We start from the raw sequence: 22273 nt of genomic DNA, 5'->3' as shown, positions 1-22273 counted from the left end.
CTGATCTCTTGTCATCTTCCTAGGCTAAGAGGAAGAAAAGCAGCTGTGGTTATTTGACAGCCATGCAGTAGAATATTATGAAGTCAAGCTTAAGAAATAATTGAATAGATGACCTAGAAAACAGTATCTCTGTTTTAAAGGTTCTAATACCTTCAAAGCCAAGTGCAAAGGAAGAGAGATACCCTGTCTACTTTTGTGAGCAGCATAATCACTGCCACCGTAAATTTCAGCATTAGTTTGGAAATTTAATGGTAGCATGGTACCATGGTTGAAAGTCACATATTCTGTAGAGGCACAGAAATGTTTGCTTTGTGAGCTCACCAGTGTTAGCCATCACGAAGTGAGTCTCTGATATCACACTACTCAAAAAGCCTTTTTTTGGCTTTAAGGTTATAACAATCGTTAAGTAACAGTTCTGTTCCTAGCACACAGACAAGAGTTCAGCCAGAGCTGTCAAGCACAGTAGAAGACTATTATGTGCAACTGCATGCACTCAGCATGGAGGAGGGAGACATCACCACCTGAACAGGCGTAGTCCTGCTCCTTTCACACTTAAAAACCTCAGCATGGATGTACCTTTTCCCAGTTGAAGACAGCCTTACAAACAGCTTATTCGTAATGGGAACAACTTTTTGGATAAACACCTGTTGATCATCACGTTCACCAAAGGGTCCTAGAGGAAAAAAAGAAAGATCACATATTTGTTTGTTTCAATTCCCTTACCTTTTTCCCCAATCAGTTGTGAAGACCCAGACTTATATGAGTATGACCACTGTAGTTTTAAAGCATCAGGAGCAGGGAGCCAAAAACCATCAGTAGCTAGCAAAAGCCAAATCAGTCTTTGTTGTTCTAAGGGACACACATTCTTACATTCTTAAATTCTTGTGTGTGTTCCTAGAGGAATTACTATGTCAGCACAAACCCTACACTAGGTCTTTATAATAACAGTAAGTACTTTGTTATTTTGCAGCTCCTAGATGTCTAAAGGCTTAATCAGATTTCTTGCCATAGTACTGACCCCAGGCTGTGTTCACAGGGCATCCTATTCATCAAAGGTTCATTTGCAAGGCTCAGACCACCAAGGAATCTACCTGTCTACCCCTATTTACCAACATACATTCCTTCAGTACCTTGCTACAGCAATGCGCTAGCACCATTTGCCTCTGCAGTTGCAAGGCTTTGGTGAACTTTGTCACAACTTCAAAGTCATTTAAGAATTTTTTCCATGCTTTGTTTAACCCCAGCTGAACAGTGAACTGGAATTTGCAGACCAAATGTTTGCTATGCTCATCTGCTTAATACAGTCTCTTGTGCTTTCTCTCATTCTCTAGTTAAATCAGAATTGAAATGCTACATCAGTTTGCTCAAGGAAGAGGTATAGTATCGGTGTTCCAAAGGTTTTTTGTCCCTTCTGTCATTTGGAGTAAGTCCTTTAAGTGTACTCACTCTCTACAGCCTAAATAATAATTCCAAGTGACTATTACAGATCCTTGCCATAGTTTCAAGGGGAAAGCAGTGTATAAGAGCTTACACCCATCGGTTTACATGTTATAGGGCTGAAGGTCTGCTAAACCATTATGAGACTAGTGAAGTTACAGGCACAGCACAACCAAGAGACATCCTACCAATGTCATTTCCAGAACAATAGCTGCCATGACTCTCCGCTTCCTCCAGGGATAAGATTTTGAATGATGCAAGAGGTGTTGAGCCTGGCTGAGTCGAAATCATGCCCCGGAACCGAGTCACAGTCCATGTCCGTACATGGTTGTTATCAGCACAAACTAGGAAGGAAAAGATGGGCACTTACAAAGGATGACAAAACATTTAGATAAACTTCTCTAATGATTATCTACATTATAGTTTTTCCAGACTGAGTGATCAAAAATTTAGTCAATGTGAGGTCACATAGCATCTCCAGACAATTTTCTAACAGCCTACAAATTCTTGCTGATGTCCTGTTTTCGACTAGTTTTGTATCTTCCCTCAGAAATTCAAGAAGCTGAGACAGGTGCAACACAAAACTAAGGTCTGGTTTAGCACCAATAGCCTACAGCCCGCTTCAATCCTCTGTGTGCAGATGCTAGGACAAGGTGTCATGAGAGCAGCCTGGCAGCAGAACCCTCCTCACACAATAACCCTATTGAATTTAAATCACCAATTATCTCAGTTTTGTACATACACATGTGCCCTCTCCTGGTACTGAGGGTTTAGCAGCAACTTGCAGGGGAACAGATGACCTATGGGCTGTTTATTTGCAGTATAATTGGATACCATTTTCCTGTTCCTTTTTTTCAAATAATAGGATAGCAGCAAGATGTAAATCAGTTCTCTGCCATGCCCTGGCTGCTGGATTCTGGGTTAAATAGATTTTTACAGAGGAAGGAGCCACTGCATCTTCTCTGCAAGTAAGACACCTTCCTGAGCATAAGACAGGACAAGCAGAATAGCACAACAAACACTGGGAGACTGCTGAGAAAAGAAACAGAGACAGCCCTTTGAAGTCACAGGAAGGCTTTTTCTAGGGCCCAGGAGGAGATAGTGCACATTTTGCTGCAGCCCAGAAACCTCCTGAAAGGCTTTTAAAAGAAGACTAGTCCTGAAGGACCTATGCACAACAATAAAACTTGACAGAGATACATTTGTTTACAAACCCTTTTATTTCCACAAATGGCAACCTTGGAATAAGACACAAATGAAAGAGTGAGTTGTTCTAGTATCTGGTCAAATAAAACTTGTGCCTTTCAACTGCTAAAGGCTTTGAAGAATGCTTACTTTAAGAAAGAGGATCCAAGCAAATCTAGCCTTTCCCCTGCCCTCAAATCTGTCCAACTCATTTCTATTACATGTGGGAATGATGCAAGTTACAGAGCATAGCATACAAATACTGCATTGCTCAGGAGGAGGGGAGAACCACCAATCCACATCTGTGCACACCTTACCTGACACAAGGTGTTTCTCTGAGAGCATGATCTTCGTGACAGGGCTTCGATGAACCGTGAAGGTCTGAAAGAGCTGAGGGCCAGACCCAACTGTCTCAGGGTGCTGTACAATCACCCTCACTGCTCCAGAGCTCGTGCCATATGCAATCTCAATCCAATTGCCACTTACACCTAAAACAAGCAAGAACACAGTTGTTCCCCCAGGAATGAAAGCTTGGCTTACTGGGGGCCAGGGAAGGAGACAGTAGAAAACAGTATTTCCAAGCTTCCACAGTAAGAAAGCTATGGTTTTTAAACACTGTTTACTCATTGTTTTCCCATAAACAGGAAGGGCATTTTGCAACTAAAATAACCCCAAGGTCTGTAGCAATTCCATACTACATGCTTCAACATTGTCTTAACAAAAGCCTTCTTTCCCATTCTCTTCCTCCCTCCTGTGAAAAAAGTGAAAAAAGAAATGGCTAAAGTCAGATGATCAGATATTTTGGCACCCCTCACAGTGATATGATCTGTAAGTTCCACATAATATTTATTTTTCTGCCATAGTTGGAGGCAAATGGGAAAGCAAAGCAAAACAGGAAGAACTACAGTTAAAACAGTCACTGTGGTATCGATATCATTATGCGAGTAACCACTTTCTTCCAGTCTGGGCTTTTTTGAGTTTTACTTTGCTTTGGGTTTTTGTTGTTGCTGTTGTTTCTCTTTTAATTTAAAAGATAACTGCACAATGATGACAAGAGGGTGCACAGACAGAATACCAAAGCATCATCCAGCTGCATAAGGAAATGTTTCTTACTCTGTTGGTTATAAAGTTAGACACAACAGCAAGGTTGTGTCTCCCCCTTACCCAGTTTGGCACAAACAATTTCAGCAAATACAATTCACAATCTAAGTGCTTCTCTTGTGCAAAAGGCTTAAAACCAACCAAGATACATTAGGCACAAGCATTAATATAGGAATACCTGTAAGTGTATGTACCTATTTATACAGATGTACAGGTGTAAGGGAAAACAGCTATGCCTAGTGTTCATCATTCATTTGAAGGTGATTAAATGAAGAAAAATTCTTTGTTTATGTTAAGGACTACCTTGTGTAATCCTGCTATGAAAAAAACCCCCCACATTTCTAACATACCCTCCGCGAAGAGACAGTGATAGAATACTAACTTGTTTTAGGTGTGAGGTAGACACTGAGGGCTGTTATAGCATCGTTGGAAGGATCATGGTACAATTCTGTCACAAGAAGATCATTGTCTTTCATTCGAAGTGGGAACTTCTGCATGTCTGTGGGGAGGAGACATTTATTACTCTCATTAGACAGAGTTGTTCTGATGCTACTTAAATCAACTAAAGAGAATAACAAAAATGCTGCTCAGTACCACCTCCTTTTTATTCCACCCTGCTCCCATTTCTTACCTATGTAGTAGATAGACCCATTGTTACAGCCCAGCAGCAGGAAAGACCCAGCAGTATCATAGCTTGTGATAGGAACAACATCCTGAACCTAGTGCATATAGAAAAGAAAGAATAATCAAATCAAGAATTTAGCTTGCTACTTCCTCAGTTTTCAGACATTTTTGGTATATTTTGTTTAACATCACTTGAGTTTGGTACTGGACTCACTGCATATTCCTCTACCAAACTGGATCTGAAGTCCTGGAGCTCAGCGGACACATGCAGACAAATCAGTACACTGCTCTGGAAGATCCTTCTCCATGTGAAGGAACAGAGCTTAGAGAGTTGCAGCTAAACCACATCTTCAAAAGTGGATTTTTTTTCCTATATGCCAGGGAGTGTATTTCACCCTTTCTGTCCTCTCCCTTCTTCCATTTCTGACAAGTCCTTAGGAGATTTCTGGACCAAGGAACTAGATGTTACCTCTCTACACCTTCTTTTATCCCAAGTTTTGTATCCCTCTGCCAAACTGTGGAAATCTCTGCCTCTAGCAGATATATAACGAGGGCTAAAAATTCTTGTTCTGTTACAGTTTCTCACTTCCAACACACAACCACACCATGTAAACTGGAAGACAGCCCTGTCATATTTTACTTACTGGTCTATGACTCAAGGTGAAGGATTACACATGCCTTTTCTTTGCCTTCTAGGATTAAAAGGAGTGCTTATTCCTTTAAGAGGGACAGAGATCTCAAGCAAAGAAAAAGTTTAGTTTATCTTAGGTAAGATCACTTATTTCAGTAATTCTTTTTTCTTCAGCCCTGGAGAAGAAAAAGCCAAAAGCCATTTTGTCCAGAGCACTCAAACATGCACAGTATCATGGTATTTGTCCTGTACCTGTATGCTTCATTCAGTCAGTTAACATAATGTACATTGAATACTAATTCATGGACATTTCAGCCTAAGTTCTCATTTCTCTCTGACCAGCAGCATCCCTCCAATTGCTACATAGACTTGAAAAATCATTTGCAAAATACTTACAATGAATCAGTTGGATAAAAGCAAAACAAACCAACCACAGAAACCTCCCCACATTTCAAAAAGCTCGGACTCTAAACCAGTAGCCCTTCCTAATTAAGTATGGCTGCAAGCCCCTAAAACATATTGTAAACGTTATCTTCTTTCCTTCTGCAGCAGACAGGAACACCAGAGGTGATCCAGCAGCTGCCATCTGCCAAGATGTGAACTTTCATTAGGAAACAGTCACTGGTAAAAAAGCATGGCCAGTGAGAAACCTCACTTTGCAGAGTAGGATTTTCTGTCACACTTTACTGCTTTATGTTGCCTCTTAAACTATAGCACTTAATATGCTGCTTCTTTAAGCTCTCCTCTGCTAAGAATTTCATTACTGATGTAACTAGCACCCACACCCTCCTCCTCCTCCTCCTTGTAGCATGCAACTGAAACACTGCCAGAGGAATAAGTACTAGGGAAACAACCTCAGCAGTCTGCTCAAATCTCCAAGAAGAGAAGAAGATAAAAGAACCAATCAGATGCTGAGATCAGAATTACATCTTCAGGGTGTAATACATCAGAGAACACCACATAAGGAAGAACAGATTTGCACAAACTAAGCCTCCTTAAAGCAGAACTTAGAAAGACATCAGCCTGAAAGAAGATCAAGTTCTTGCTCTGAAATGGGGAATCAGCACACTATTCTACCAAAATTTCTCTCACAGAGAGTATGACAGCATTTCAAGTCCAGAGCTGTGGACAGCTCATGGAAAGCAGTCAGTTAAATATCAGATATTCTCATTAGGAATTTTAAGATCAGCCCTGCCACTTTACATCTTTATGGGGTTCTTCAAGAAAAGAATGTGTTCTAAAGGGAGATGAAGATCTACAGGAAGACAGTTGTGGGTTGTTTTGGGTTTTTTACTAACAAAAGAGCCCAAGATTCAGAAAGCACCCTGAAACTTTGTTTTGGGTTTTTTTGTTGGTTTGGTTTTATGTGGGTGGTTTTTTGTTAATTTTTTGTTTGGTTGATTTTGTTCATTTGTTTATGAAAGGAGCTATTCTCATCCTCTTGAAAAAAAACCAGCCAAAATGTTTTATAGACATATTGGCATATAAGCCTCTCAAAGATTTTCTACTCTTCAATAAGAAATACTTTCACCAAATGAATAGTCAGTCAAACTGAGGAATTATTTAGGTGATCAGAAAAATTTCTGTGGCTCCCCCAGAAACAAAGATGATGAATAGGACATCAGTTTTTATTTCTTATGACTTGCTCCTTTAGAAAATATTATTAAACACCAGTTTGCCACATAGCATTAAGTTGTCTCTTAACAGAAGATTTTGCAAGGCATCAGTAAAACTTTAAATAATGTTTTGTTTAATTCAAGGCCATGCTAACATGTCTGTGTCTGCTGCAGAAGCAGTGCTATCCCACACCTATTACCTGTGTTATTTGTTACTAGTACTGTCACATAAGAGTCAAATCAGAACTTAGTCAGCAAACAGTGCAGCAACCTCAGGTCAGTTCTGCCTCTTGAGATTTGCAAGGCATTTTTGGGATTGCTATTGCATCCAGGTTTTGTGCCACAAAGGTGTACATCTGGCTGTGTTATTTGAATGCTTGACTGTTTCTCAGACTCATACTGACTCCAGGGATCTCTCTATTTAATGTGCATTCTGACAACAGGAATCAAATCAGTGCAGCCAGAAGCATCCACACACAAGACAGTCATCTTTAAAATATAATCATGTGCTCTTCTGCTGAAGAGGAGTCTCCCATTGTAAAGCAGCTTTGGAGACCCCCAGATACCAGATTCCCTTCTTGTTTTCTTCTTCTTTCAGATGGTCCAGAAATTGCTGTCATACATTCCCCACAATTTTATTTCCTATGATCCTAGTGAAGTTTTACAGAGTTAGTAATCCATAACGAAGTTTAAATATATTGGCACTTGACATTTATTACCCCAAATCACACCATATCCTTTGATTTAAAAGCCTAAAAAGCTTGGTTGGTAGTAGCACCAAACAAGTCAACATTCTGTTCACAGGCACAACACCCAGGTGATAAACTCCGTAACACAAGTCAGGGCTGAAAACACTATGATGAGCATTTTCCATATACTTTTAGATTATTTTATTCTCTTTTTACTAGGAAGCTTTTTTTACCAGCTTGTAAAAAGTGATGTGGAAAATTGAACAGACCTGCCAATGCTGAGTCACAGCGTTCCATACTCCCACTTTCCCTGTGTGGCTTGTAGCCACCAGCTGGTTGCCAATGAAGAAGAGAGCATCTACAGGGACTCCAAGACTGAACACTCCTACAAAAAATGAAGATGCTGTGAAGCTCATCTAAAGTAAAGATAAAAACACAGTAACAATGGAATCTCTCCGTTATTATCACAACACATTTATTAGAGTAGCAAGCAAAGTAGCTGGGTTTGCAGTGTGCTAGGTGAGGCACCATGCATGCAGCAAACTGGGTTCCATTAAATGGCAGCATGATGTCTTCTCTGCTAATACCATTATTATTTGGAAAGGAGAAAGGAGGCAAGAGAAGCTAGAAGAGCCCTTATGAAATATACAAACCTTTTTCTACAGCCATCAAGTTCTCAAACAGCTTTAAAATTAAAAAAAAAAATCATATTACATCAAGCAGGAGTTTTTGTTGCTGTTTTGTGGTTTGGTTTTTTTTCTTCCTATGACTACGAAGTGTCATTTAAGAAACAGTAATTCCAAGGGTTTTACAACTTTGTACCATACTAGTTTGCAATTACCTGTTAAAGTATTAGAAGTTCTTGATCCCCTTTTTTTTAAGTCCAGTCAAGCAAAAATATTTTGAAAATGTATTTGAGGAACTAAATATGGCTACAAGGCTTCAGCCTTATTCTTGGGAAAATACTGAACAACTTAGATGTGACCCTACTTGAATACATTCTAATTTCTCTTCTAGCAGAAATGCTTGGACCCAGAAAAATAAGCAGCCTGCAAAAGCCTACTTCTTTCTTTCTATCTCCAGATCTTTTAGTTTGGTTGCGGTCCATAAGCAGAGAGTACAGGCTAACAGGCTATTGAAACTTGAAGCTATAGAGGGAAGCAGTTTCATATTCAACTATTCATATTCATTTCACATACTATTCAAATTTGGAAAATAAAACTTACCAGCAAACGCTGACCTTCCAAGTAAAGGAAATGTGTCATCAACATTTCACTCAATAAAAATCAAAACAGTGCAGAGCCTGACAGGCATCAGTGGCTGTGGTTATAGTTGACCTTAACATCTGGGGCCTTCCACAAAATCGATCATTTCTTTAGAGCTTCCAAGTCTCACCAAAGATCCAACATGAATAACTTTAACTGAACTGTAAACTTGAATAGCAAACTACATTTTGTACTACTTATTCTTCATGTATTTAAAAGTTACAGCAAACTCAAAAGGTCTGAGGTAATTTCCAAGTTTGGCAGCAAACTGGCCCTGCAATTGACTTGGTTTGTAAATAATTCTAGGCTATGTTTTTCTGCCTGGTAAGTACAAAAGTACTGGGGATACATTACAACACCAAAGTGTCAAGCTTCACTCACAAGTTTCTTATTCCATCTTGCTCACTCTACATATTTATATTACTTCTCACTAGTATACCTTAACTGCAGCAGATAGATGTCGTCAAAACAAGGGTATCCAGTAGCAGGAAAATTCCTCAACATTGTTTTGGACAAATTCAAATGAATAGTGTCATTCCCACACAAGAATCAGGCCTCTGTAAGACCCAAGAAGGAATCTCAGGAAATTGTTTTAATTATGGTGCTAAACCATTTTCCAGGGCAAAGCACAATCATTCAATGCAGATAAGATTCGGCAGTACAGGCCCATGAAAAAGGCAGTAATAAAAAAATCCACAGAAACTACTAGAATTGATTACTCCAGAGAAGGATGAGGTTCAAGGAAATCAAGGAAGACAGCTTGAATGGTCTGGAGGAATTTGAAGTGTCAGTCCTGCTTAGGCTCAACAATCTTGAGACTTGTCCACAGGGGAGACAACACTATATGTAATGACAGGCTCTTGTCCTAAGGGTCCCTCTCAGTAAAATACTGCTTACAGCAGCAACCCCAGCAGCAGTGTCTTGTGTAAGTAATATTGAAAGGGAAGAAAGCGCTCTGGGAGAGCTCTATCACAAAGATGCCAGCCCACACAATTTGCTGGGGATGGTGTCGCCAGGCTCCAGCAACTGTTTGGAACAAGTAGTTTCTTTCACAAGATGACAGCAGTGTACTGTATCTCTAACACAAAGCAGCACTGCAAGCATTTGTCTCTACAAGGAAACAAAACAGCTACATTCAAGTTGTAACTACTAAACGCAAGCACTTTCTTAAACCAATCAACATGACCTACTATCCAAAGAACAGCAGTACATTTTGGTCAATGTCACTCTGACTGGGAAATTCATCCTGTAGGCACATTCTCTCTGCTTCGCCCCTCCTCCTGCCCCAAGTGGCAATTACTCTGTTTCACACTGTCACTTCAGTGCAGTACAGCCTGTTTAGCAAAGTCCTTGCTTCAGTTTTGTTGCCATTTTCAGTCATAGTCTAAGCTATCAGAACTTTATGATACTGGCATATTTTAGAGTTTTGATTTGAAAATAAAGTCTACAATGGTTTCTTGTGTTTCTTTGCACTTGATTTAAAAAAATCCAAGATGCTGCTTCTTGTATCTTACTGCAAATCCCAAGGTAACACAAGCAGCTAACTGAAAGCAGAAAATGCAGGAGGAATGTAATGGCACAGTGCTTAAAGCAATGCCTGTAACAGGAGTACAGCTGTCACACCAACTCTTCCCTGTCCTTAAGATTCAGTCAACAGGAGCATAAGAGAAGAAAAGGCTTCTCAGGTACGATAATTACTCACTGTGTTTAATGGAGAGAATTTCATCTTCAACTGTAAACACACCTTTTGTTTTTCTTTAATACAGTGGAATCTCCTTTTCCATTTTGCTAACCATGATTATATATAAGAACTCTAGGAGTCACAAGTAAAAGAGCTCACACAAGACCTTTGCCTTTCCCCATCTTCAAATATGACTTAGTGTTTCCACATATTCATGCAGGGAAAAAAAAAGCAACACCCATTAACATGGCTAAAAATTGCCTGAAGATCTGTCAAGTAAGCTCTTCTTTAAAGGCACATGAGTCAAAACTTGAATTTGGCCACTTTGACTTTAATTTATGGCCACTATAATTCTCAAGGCTTCAACTATGGAGATACATCTAATAACAAATTAGCTCAGCATTAAGTTTCAGAGAAAAGTGCTCACATAACCAGACTGCTGTCACACTTTGTTAGCAGTATCCACTGCCAGAGGAAACAGACATTACTGGCATAGCAGTGGTTATTCAAACACCAGGGATTAGGACAGAGGAAGTTCCAAATACCGTTCTCGTCAGTGCCTCCCAAATTTGCCCTATATTTGAACAGCAATGACTCAGACAAGCCATCAGAACAGTACCAGGGAATATTTACTTCTGGAAATGTCTTCTTGCTGTTTCTAAAGCTTACAATTTTGTGTCCTTCAGTGTCAAGGTGTGTAAGCAGTAATTCCTGTATGCTAAAAGGAATAGTGTGGGCTTTTTTTCCTACTCTGACACCCAAGTTATAAACCCAAGAAATTTTCATCTTCCAAATTCCGTTTATGAACCACATTTGACAGAGAACTGAAGTATTTTCATCATCTCCATGTAAAAATGTGGCTTTAGTAACACAAAGAAAAGGAAAGAGCAGAATCTCTTTGTATCTGTAGATTTCCACCTCCAAAGCTTAATTCCTCTGTATTATGGCCTAGATTCAAATGGAAGTCTAAGGGAAATTTTAACTCTTAATTTGAATTTTTACACAAAAACCTCAAACTGAACAGTAAGTATTGGTTACTATCTCTTGAGTAAAGAGAGTTCTCTTTTATTCTCCATCTCTTTGATTTTGAGACAGGATTCCTGGTACAGAACTGAAGAAAGTTAATATACTCCAACAGTTTGCTGTACTATAGCTTGTTTGGTCAATCTGTGGAAGTGAATACTGAACACAAGGTGTCAGACTTCTTTCTAGTTACACACACAAAAGAAGAAACAAAACAGGAAATTATAGTTACCAATTTCACTGCCACTACCACCATCTTGAATGCTCCACAAGATAATGCTACTCTCTGAGGCAACTGCAACCATCTTGTCCTTGTCTCCATGAGGTCCTCCAACCACCTTGGCATTGAGAGCCACTCGCTCAATGGTCCAGTCCAGATAAGGACTTGTGAACACCTGCTGCCACCCAGATGACTCCTTGATTCTGGAAGGGCAAAGGGGAGAATGGGGAGCAGATGTCAGAGATTCAAGAACAGACAGCCCAGTCTAATCCTGAACGAGTGTGGATGATTCAGTCTTACACTCTAAGCCACAAAGCTTCAAATTCTAGTTAAGAACTACAGTCTACAAGAGCTGCACTTTTTCCCGTTTTGAAGTCTGATATTGCATATTATTTCAGTGCTCTGCAGCTACTGGAATCCTGTGCTGGGCTTTTTCTTCATATAAGCACATCTGATATAGAAGTTATAAGATGAACTCAAAAGTCTGGGTTAGACAAACGCTAGATAATGAGGTTCAGCATAAGATTTTAGAAGAAAACTCATTAATATCCTTATATATCATGCAAGAAACCCAATCATGCTTTAGCACAAAGCTCTGCTCTCCAGCCACAATTTCTGTTTATGGTATACTGTAAGCAGATAATACTAAATTGAGTGTAAATTTTATTTTTAGAGGATCATTTCCCTGTGCATTTTAAAGACTTACATGGTGTCAGCACTATTTATCTGACAACTTCAGGCAATAATTTAGATAATTTGCAATGGAGCTAAAGCAGACTAGATCTCTGCAGTCAAATGCTATAAATATTAAAATTAAAAGCAGGAAGATATGTGTACTTTTCAGCATTTTTGCCATTATTTCACTTCAGCATTGCATCCTGCTTGGAGCTGAAGCACCCCAGATCACTGTGCTCTAACCATTCAACATGCAGAAGTTGTAGTGAAGAGATTTAAGAGCACAACTGCAATAGCAAGACTTTGTCTTGGTTGCATTCATTCTCACAAACTTTATGATCAAATTTTAAAAACTTTTGTCATACTTTAAAAGAAAAAAAAAATCTTTAAGATGCACTGTGCTTTGCTGCAGGAGAATGGAGGATAGAAAATTCCACCATTGTATTCCTAGAGCCCGTTCAGGTTTTGAAAGCAAAAAAAAAAAAAAATACAAGACTGCTACCTTGAGTATCTGTGAAGAAAAGCAGCACTTTAAACTGGCATGTTGACCTGCACCCTCTCTCAGCAACCATTCAAGTCTGACATGGTTCATCAAAAGCATCAATAATGGCATAATCTCAGTGGCAACAAGACTTGTTAAGTAGTTTGCCAAGCAGGAAAGAGGAAGAATTTTTCACTTAAAGTGAGCTAGCAGCCAAGGAAAACAGTCAGAGGTAAAATCCTAATAAGGGGACAATTAGCACAAAACCAGTTGCAAATCATTTCCTCTTTCTCTGTCAGACCACATGAAGCATAATTGAAAACAAAACCCACATTTAATAAAAATTAAAGCCAAAAAAATTGCAGTGGTGAGTGCTAGTTAGATGTGATTTAAGTTACAAAGTTTAAGCAACTGAGTTAGTATTCTAGAGAGTGAATAAGGCAGCAAACTACAGCTTTAGCTTGGCAGTAATCAGAAAGAAACAGTTCACACTACACTCTTCTCCCTTCTGTTTTTGAACCACAGTATGACAGCCCTGTTAGACTGGTATGGGCAACAGCCTTGCTAAAACTTTCCATTACTTTCCATTGAAAAGACAGCCACCAATTAAATCAAGACTACGAGATGTGACCTAAAACCAGCTTCTGTAATATGGAGGTATTGCTTATGTTCACCTGATCTTAAAAAATAGCCAGTCTGTTTTCAAGACATTGAAGATATTTTTCAGCCATCCAAGTGAAGCAGCAAGTGTTTAACAGTTTTGTTCAGCTAAAAACCATGACATTTAAGGCAAGGCAGCAAAATTATGCAGCAAAAATTCATTAACTGTTTCAAGTTCCTTGATACTGTAACTTCACAGACTGTTTCTAAACCCACAGCAGGAAAAACTTTGAAGTGAAGTTTCATTTAAAAGACTGCTTTAAAACAGGCTTTTGAAACAGTTTTACTGCAGTCAATTTGCAACTTTTTCAAACAGTATCAAGAACTCACGTCAAGGCAGAAAAATCTGAGTTCCTATCAAGCAGTTTATTTTCACCAAAAAAAGCAACAACTCGTATTTAAAGAATCAGACTGAAGGCATTTAACTACTGCTATTTCAGAGTAAGCTTTTTGCTTTGCTCTTAGCCAAAGATTATATTTTTTTTTAGATTCCTGTAACCCGACAAAGAACACTACTCATACCTGTAGCAAACAGCAAAATGGGCGTAGGCAGCTACTATCCAATTGTGGTGGCCAGCTACTATTAAGACTTTCCGTGGGTCCACAGGAAATCCTAAAAACAACAAAGCTGAAGTCAGGCAAGTGACAAGCAGAGACATCTATAACAGGACAGAGCTCTCTGCTAGGATGTGCAACAGAAACTTTCATAATTAAGTTTTTCAAGAAATATTTTCAGCAATATTCTAGTTAGCAGTATTGTTCCTCACAGCCTTGATATGCTAAAGAACTAATGCCTGACGACTGTACCGTCTACCTCATTTCCCCCAGGACTGCCTGCTTCCAAACCTACAGCAGCTCACTAAGAAGAATCAGCAACTCATATCCTTATTTTATGTTACATACATTAACATAGTCAAGATTTTCCTAACACTGCTACAATTTACAGGATTGCAACAGAAATATGACATTTCTAACAGCATCATTTTGCTTGCAAAGTCAAAAGCTGGAAAACGACAGAATTAAGGTCTATCTCACTAACAATTTTTCTGTGAAGACTACCTTTACTCTGAAAACTTGACTCTTGCAGGGTAAGTGAGGCATCAGGAGCAAGAAAGAGGTGGAAGAACAGGAAGCAGGCCCTGAACAAAGACCAAAGAGACAGTGGCGCTCTGGTTTTATTATGGCTTTAGTACAGTGTGAGGCATTTGTCTAAGGGGTTGGGCTAAGACTGCATGAAGAACTTTGATTTGCCTTTCTCTCAAGCCTCACATCTGGATTGTGCAACAGTGAGCCTTCAATACTGCATAGGGAGTAGTGTTTAAGTATTCAGCAATTTTAACCATGCAAACACAGAACAGCAGATTTAAACCAGATACAGGCACACAGTTCTTATTTCCCAGAGACAATCATCTTTGCAATTTGATTTGGTTTTAAAACTGACACTCCTCACCTAGTCTGACTGTACCTTCCCCTGTACCAGCAAGTGTAGGCTGGACACCACCTCCATGCATCTCACTCTCAGTCTGACCCGTTCTGATGTCAGTCGGTGGCCCAGTAGTATTACTTATTTTACGGCTGGGAATGCCTATTAAAAAAAAAAAAAGTTTTGTCCCCCTCCTTAAACTTTAGCAATATAACAGATTTTAGTTCACTTTCAAAATATAGGATTAACACCTGTGCATTTTGATCAAAAGTTTAATTTATCTGCTGTAAGAAACAGGAAATATTGTAACACTGAAACAAAAAGTGCTTTTGCTCTGTATGTTGACTTTCACAATTCAAGGAATTATCTTCAAAAAACTTGTTGATAAATGGCTAGACATCCTTTAGACTTCAGGCTAACACATGTACTGTGTTCATCTCTACAGAGAACTAAAAAAGTCAAACAGGTACTCATATTGGTAAGGAAAGCTCATTAGGGGTGATTTGTCACCTAGGCAATAGGACACCCAAGGTAACTACGTTCAGAAAGAAGAAAGCACCTCATGCTGATGACATTAAACTGAAAGGCTCCTGGAGAACCTCTGCACTAGTCTACAACCAAACACAGCCTGCTTAGTACTAACATGCCACACCCCTTGCCCAGTACTCTAAACATGCTGTTTGTTACAGCACAGAGATGCAAGTCTTGGGTTTTAACCACAATAATGTTCAGTTCAACCATTTGTCCTTAGCTTTCCACAGGAAGGCTTTCTCACGACAGTTTGACAGCCAGGGTAACCACCCCAGCCAATCATCCCCACAAACCAAAGCAGCAAGTGACTGCATGCAACATCAGATCATGAACACAAGAATACCTGGAGGAGGTAGGTAGCCATGAAAAAGGACACTGCCACAAGATGAGCGCTCCAGTTCTTCACACAGTAGCAATCTTCTCACTAAGGAGGAAACCCAGATATGACCACAGCTTTCACTTCCTTGATAACATTACATTATCTCAAATATCCTTCCTTTTTTGAAAACTTTTACTTTGGGAAAAAAAAACAAAACCCTTTGCCCTTCAGGGTCATAACTGTTCAGGATTTGTCAGTAGACCATTACTACAATAATAAATATGAGCTCACATTAAGAAAAAAAAAAATTACCTAAAGGAGTGATTCCATAGAATTCAGCTTCATGTCTGAGAACATTAATACTCACTCCCCTACAGAAATAGAAAAAAACAAACCAAAAGCAACAAGAACAAAGTGAGTCAATATCTTGAATATAAAGACTTGCATATAACTGGATATTACACAATCTAAATACCAAGCTACCTAACAGTTTACAGAATTACCACAAAATGCATTTAACATGTTGATGTTTGAGATTTCAAGGTGATCTTAATTTAACTTTCATTAAAATAAAGATACAGAAATAATAAAGAAATACACTGCAAGAAATGGTCTAAATTATAAGAATCTACTAGCAAAATAGAATGTCGCCGTTTCTGCCTCCACCATGACATACATGTATTCTAGACACGGCCCCACATTTGGAGGGAGCTCAGCCATATACCAGGCACCCAACCAGATAAGCAAAATGTAATATTTCTCATTTGAAAAAGTTTCTAACGCTTCTGATTGAATTAACCTTCATTTGAAATAATTAGAACTTCTTACCGTAAGTCTAACTCCTTTGTGCGAAGAAAATTTAAAATGGGTGCAAATGCTGCTGGATCTCGATCAATAAATATCTACAAAGAAAAATTTCTGTACTTGAGTACTATTATGGAGCAACCATCAACTAAAGTGCTATTTTATGCTGAATGTGGGAAGGAGAAGTTGAAGATGAGGTAGCAAGCAGACAAACAAAACCCAAAGTTTTTGAGCCTCTTCTTTGTTCTCGTTATTCTACTATCCACTAATTTAACATTCCTAAAGGACATATATACAAACACAGTTGCAAATAGATGGCACTTAATAAATCTGTTCTTTAGGTTCTCATCTCCACAAAGGAAAATGGATGCTTCCACTTTCTAGCATATGTTCAATATGTAGTAACTGTAATAAGATCTCAGGAGAGGTTTAGACGTTTTAAAATTCAATTACCATCAAAACTACCTCTACACTTTTAGCAAAGTGCTTGTGTGCCTCACTATCACTCAACAACATTACTGTAACTGTAGTTTCCCATTTAAGAATATCATACCCACAGACTGGAATGACCATTTTGCTACATGTTTTTGCCAAAAAAAAAATAAAAGCTACATTTCCATGTTGGATTACTCAACTACATACATAATGCCTATCTAAAGAAAATTACAACTCCCTGCAATACAGCAGTTAGCATTTTCTCTGCTTAAGAAAAGCAGAGTTGCTGTTTCTGCATTACCTGCACAATGCAGAATAAGAATAGAAATATGTACATTATTCCAGTTACACTTAGCTTGAAACACAGATGAGAACCCAGAAAGCCAGAGATGTCACTAATTTTGATGGAAGTTTAGCCTGACTCAGGCAGTGTAATTCCATTAGCACCCACAGTGAAAATGCTTTAGGAGAGAACCTAACCAAAAGCATAACATTGAATTAACGAGTTACAGCACATTCATTACTCACAGCACCAGTTTCATCCTTTAGTGTTGAAATTCTTCCACTCAGCAAACTGAAAAACAGGAAATCTTCTTTAGATGTCCCCCAGAAATGCACTGACACAAGCACAGTATAGCAACACTCTGGTTACTTAGCTCTAGTTGGTGACATTTTGGTAACACAGTGTATCTGAGCAAAGAAAACAGCCAGAATGCTGGAGGAGTGAAATATCTCTCCTGAACAAAGGACAAGTGTACGCACACCTAAGGAAAGGCTGAGAGCTGCATCATAAGGACCTTCAGATTCACAAAGAAAATAGACACAAGGCCTAGCCTGAAAGGATGAAGAAGTTTTCCAAGGCACTTAGAGGGCTGTATAGTTTGTTAAAATCTGATTAAATTGCTAAAAGCTGCTGAAGCAAAAAGGAAGAGGAGACCACCCAATCTGCAAGGATTTACTGGACAAGAATGGGATTAATTATTTTGACACAATTTTACTTCAAAGTTTTCTTCCATCAGATCAAAATACTTTTTCTCCAGACCCATATACAACACAATGCCAAAATCTCATTTTATAAGTAAGATGGACACCAACATCAACAGCTTTCATTTGATTCTGGATGACAATTATATGAGATTTTCCAGTATTGGATAACTTTCAGGACAACCTCCTTAGACAGCATATTTAGTGTTGAGAGACTGGGGAATACCATGAGACTTCCTCCTCCTTGTGTCTTTCCTTGCATGCCTCAAAAAAGGTGACATTTCCTTGGCATTTCATTTATCTGAACATTTCATTAAAATAGGAACAGGAAATGCTGCATATGTCAGCTGCCAGGCTTTTATTGGGAAAGAAGTTTAGAATATAAAAATTAAACGTAAGGAAGCAAAATTGCCAGCATTTAGGTTTTCCTTTGTGGGTTTAGGATTAACCGAGGTGATAGAGGTACAACAGCTGCAGAACAAAATACAAACCTAAGCAGCACAACCTGCAGAAGTAGTAAAGGCAGTGACATAAAAGGAAGATGTTCAATAATTCAGCACTTCCTGTATCACAAGTTAAAACCCTCAAAACCTTGAGTTAACTCAGAGTAGAGCAATAACCCAAAAAAACCCCAAACCAAACAAAACCAAAAATGTTACAGGCAGTGCTAATGCATATGGCCAGCAAGATCACGACTGGTAATAGAGTCACAGCCACTGGCTTGTCCCTTTCCTGCAGAATTGGAGGTTATTTCCACAATACTCCATCTAAAAAGTGACAACTCCTCAGCACATATAAGCTGCCATGGCTACATTCAAGCAAGAGGATGCCTCTTGAATAACAGCTTATTTCAAATGAATCTGTCCCATTGCTTGAGAAGGGGGGGAAAAAATTAAGGATACTAATAAAGATACTATTTACAACATAAATTAAGAACTGAGAACGTAAATATTATTTTAATGACTGTTAATTTGTCTTTGTTAAATGTGATGATATATTACAAATACCTGGAAAAAAATGAGTCTGGAATCCACATCAGTGTTTGTCTTGACGTGCTGAACCTATGAAAACAAAGTTACAAGTTCAGAAACAGCTATAAAGTTGGAAAGAAGCCTGCTTTATCTAACATTCTTTGATTTGCCCTACAAAGCTAATATCGAACAAGTCTGGGAAGTTTGAGATCTTTTAATATCTGCACAAAGTCAGAAGTTGCAGACTCTTTGCACAGATCGTCCTTCAGCATGAAGCAGGACTGTCTGGAGACCACAAAAGTATCATTTTTTTATCTGTTTGTAACACACTGTCCCAAACATCCTGTATTTCCTGGTTCTCCCACTTCAACATTCATGCTTGCAAAAATAAAAAAGGCCCACAAAAACCAAACACTGCTCCACACACAAAATCCAAACACTAAAATATAAATTTATCAACAGTGTGCAATATTTGTCAATAACTGCACACTACTCTGCTGCTCTTACTCAGGACTGAAACGGTGCTACATTATGCACTGCAAGAGACTACAGTGAGCTTCAAGTTAATATTTCATAGGAACTTGAATTATTTGCCATTTTGCTATTTGGGCCCCTCTTGGGGAGGCAGAGGGGCAATAACAATAACAGTTAAAAGAAAAAAATCATTGACTCTGAATCATATTGTGAAATAATACAAATTATAATATTACTTATGATGCCAGACAGTACTTTACATAATAAATAACTATGGATTATTTTATACTACTTCTGGTTTTGATTTAACATGAAGGAAGACAACTTAACTAGCAGCTTGGACAATGAGCTCATGCTCTGCATCACTCTCTGTACATATCCTCTTACTAGTGCCATGACTAAGAAACCTCTGGTGACCTCTTCATTAGTGGAAAACAAAAAAAAGAATATGCAAAAGTAAAATTCCATTACAACTCTCCATCTAGTACAGGATCACAAAATATTTTTGGAATAAAACTAAGTCATAATTTACCTAATTTTCACTACTAGTATTGTCCAGTTTTGAAGGGGAGAAAAATGTAAACAGACCCCATTACTTTATGCCCCCTAGGAGGCAGAAACACAAAGGCTTTACAGAACTACCACCCTGCATGAAATGTGGATTGTGCATCTGCTCACTGCAAACATCACAATGGCAAATCTGTCCTGAACAGAAAACCTACAGTACCAGTGTTCTAAGCACAAGCATGCCCAAAGTCTTTTCTGGAAAAAAAAAACCAAAAAACCACTTCTCTAGCACTTCTAAGTAGTTTTGCTCAGCTTTTCTTATCAGTAATACAGGTGACTACCTCTGTCTACATTAAGAGTAAGGGATGATTCATTTGACTACATTATAACATGTGAAAACAATGAATTACATTAATTTTGTCCAGAATTAATCCAGACACTGCTTGTAACTATGGGGATTGATGCAGCATCACCACCATCTTCTTTCAATTTTATCAGCCTATTTAGACAGCACCAGGATTTCCTGTCTGTAATTTAGCACTGTGGTACCAGTTTAGTAAGAAATAGCTCACACTAACATATACTTTAGAACTTTTAATACACAGACATTAATCTATGTAAACAACCAGAGTCCTCCTTTCCAGGATGCAGAAAGCAGCTTAGCCTGCAGTATTTACATGCATAGTTGTATCTGCAGCTCCATACAGCGGTCAGACAGGCATTGTATAAGGAAAACTAGGCAAACCCAGTGCAATATCCTCAAAACACTCCTAAGCATATGCCAGCTTTCAGTTATTTTAAAGCAAATATAATCAACTGGAAACAGACATGTCAAGTGTCAGTTATAAAACAAACATTTTAATAGTCTGCTGTCCTTGTGGAGTTACCTTGTAACCAGAGGGAGATACAGAGCCAAAAGAATTCACCCAATTTGTTACAGTAATTTCTATGAACATTAACTTGCAAGAGACTTCTGTTCACAGTAAAGGAATCCTCAGAAGTTGTGACCAGGAAGTGACGGAGCAGCCACACACAACAGAGAAGCCCTGATCATCCCAGGGAGCAGTGGGAACCTAGTGTCTGAACGTGGAAAAGTTGGGGTGTCTGTGGTACATGCTCCAAAGTATAACTGGTGTCAGAAACAGAGGGGAGTGCTCATTTCCTCTTCTCATACAGTTCTACAAACAAAACTAAGAGTTCCATGTTTCTAGTGAGTGTAATGAAGACTAAGGAAGAGGAGGAAATGTGTACAGAACCGCACTCTTGCCCATTTGCTGTGCACATCATCCACTCCACTATCAGCTGAAAGTCACCTGCCTTTCCAAGCTGAAAAACATGGCTCAGGTATAGTTTTCAAAAGACATGGGCACTACAAGGGAAGCTGAGCTTGCAAAAGACCAAAACTTCTCACTCAGAAGTACTATAGTAGAGGGTTTCCCTATTAAACGGGAAATATCCAAGCACACATTTCCTACTCCTTACATCCAAATGTTGACTAGAATCTAGACCATCAGCTAGAAATTAATTACATGCACTTGTTAGGTTGCCTCATTCTTCCTACTTCTCTGTGTAGGCAAGGCCTCTGAAGATGTGTATTTTTTACCTGATGTGTGTCCTGTACATAGTTCTCTGCAGAGGCATTTAATAAGGAAGATGAAACTAAGAATTTGAAACAGCTTTTAGATTCCACAGGTAATAAAACCTTAGAAGATGAATTGCCCTGTAATTTCAAAGACAGAGTCTGCTGAAGAACTTATTCTGCATTAACACAAAATATGGTCCAAGCCTACATCCAAGTTACACTGAAAGCATCATTATAGGTGAGTTTTGCCTGTGCAAGTTACAAGCAGTTTCTCTGGGTTGAACCAGGTTCTTAATGTCTTATTAAAACACAGGGATTCTGCATCAATTTCTATGGCACTCTAAGAAAGGCAGCAGCACAGTTTAGTTATCAGATCAAGTTCATGTTCTGAGTAATGCAAGAAAATTCTTAAAATAGCTGTAGTAGTTCCTACTACTTATAGCTGGCTCCACGCTGTACACACTACTTGGGAAAACACATTACCTCAGTTTCCACTAGCTACGGTAATCCGAATGATTTCACGCCTGAGCATTCTGACAGGAATGTTTGCACTGTTTATCACGCAGATTCTGACCACAGCTGTCCCACAATTCTCTGCCTCAGCCTGCCAAAATGTCTACATCTGCCAGCTTCCACACTTTCCAGCGTACATTGGAAAACAATGCAACTCTTTATTCTCATGGATACCAGTATCGTATCAGCGATTTTAATATCTTAGTCTCTGAGGCAGCTAGACAGACTGCTCACCAGAAGCCTATGGTTGTGATGGCAAAGCAAAGCTTCTATCCCTGAAGAAGCAGTATTCGCGGAGTCTCTAAGGTGTATGTAGAGCAGTACGTATCTAGGCTGCCGTGGCATTGCGGGCAGACACCACGCGGAGCTGCCAACACACCCCGTGTCCATCCCCCGGCACCCCCAGCCCCTGCAAAGTGCTGGGCGAAGGCTCATCCCGGCC

At 39.0% G+C, this 22273-nt stretch overlaps 1 protein-coding gene across 1 annotated transcript in view; it reads right to left on the bottom strand.

Annotated features, from left to right (window-relative positions):
• KCTD3 (potassium channel tetramerization domain containing 3) overlaps positions 1–18896 on the bottom strand; it is a 28918-nt gene extending 10022 nt beyond the window's left edge. The window contains exons 1-14 of the mRNA XM_008630334.2: positions 18792–18896; positions 17329–17374; positions 16390–16463; positions 15874–15932; positions 15586–15666; positions 14739–14873; positions 13811–13901; positions 11485–11675; positions 7553–7668; positions 4355–4442; positions 4106–4222; positions 2940–3110; positions 1626–1781; positions 577–673 (exon numbers count right to left, since the gene is read on the bottom strand). Of these exons, the coding sequence (XP_008628556.1) occupies positions 577–673; positions 1626–1781; positions 2940–3110; positions 4106–4222; positions 4355–4442; positions 7553–7668; positions 11485–11675; positions 13811–13901; positions 14739–14873; positions 15586–15666; positions 15874–15932; positions 16390–16463; positions 17329–17374; positions 18792–18820 (1451 nt within the window). The 5' untranslated portion in view covers positions 18821–18896. The remainder of the gene's footprint in view (positions 1–576; positions 674–1625; positions 1782–2939; positions 3111–4105; positions 4223–4354; positions 4443–7552; positions 7669–11484; positions 11676–13810; positions 13902–14738; positions 14874–15585; positions 15667–15873; positions 15933–16389; positions 16464–17328; positions 17375–18791) is intronic.
• Between the last annotated feature and the right edge of the window lie 3377 nt (positions 18897–22273).

This window comes from Corvus brachyrhynchos, unplaced genomic scaffold, assembly GCF_000691975.1.
Source record: "Corvus brachyrhynchos isolate BGI_N302 unplaced genomic scaffold, ASM69197v1 scaffold101, whole genome shotgun sequence".
In the NCBI taxonomy this organism is placed as follows: domain Eukaryota; kingdom Metazoa; phylum Chordata; class Aves; order Passeriformes; family Corvidae; genus Corvus; species Corvus brachyrhynchos.
Note: the sequence above shows the minus strand (reverse complement) of the source record. Positions and strands in the feature narration are given on the sequence as shown.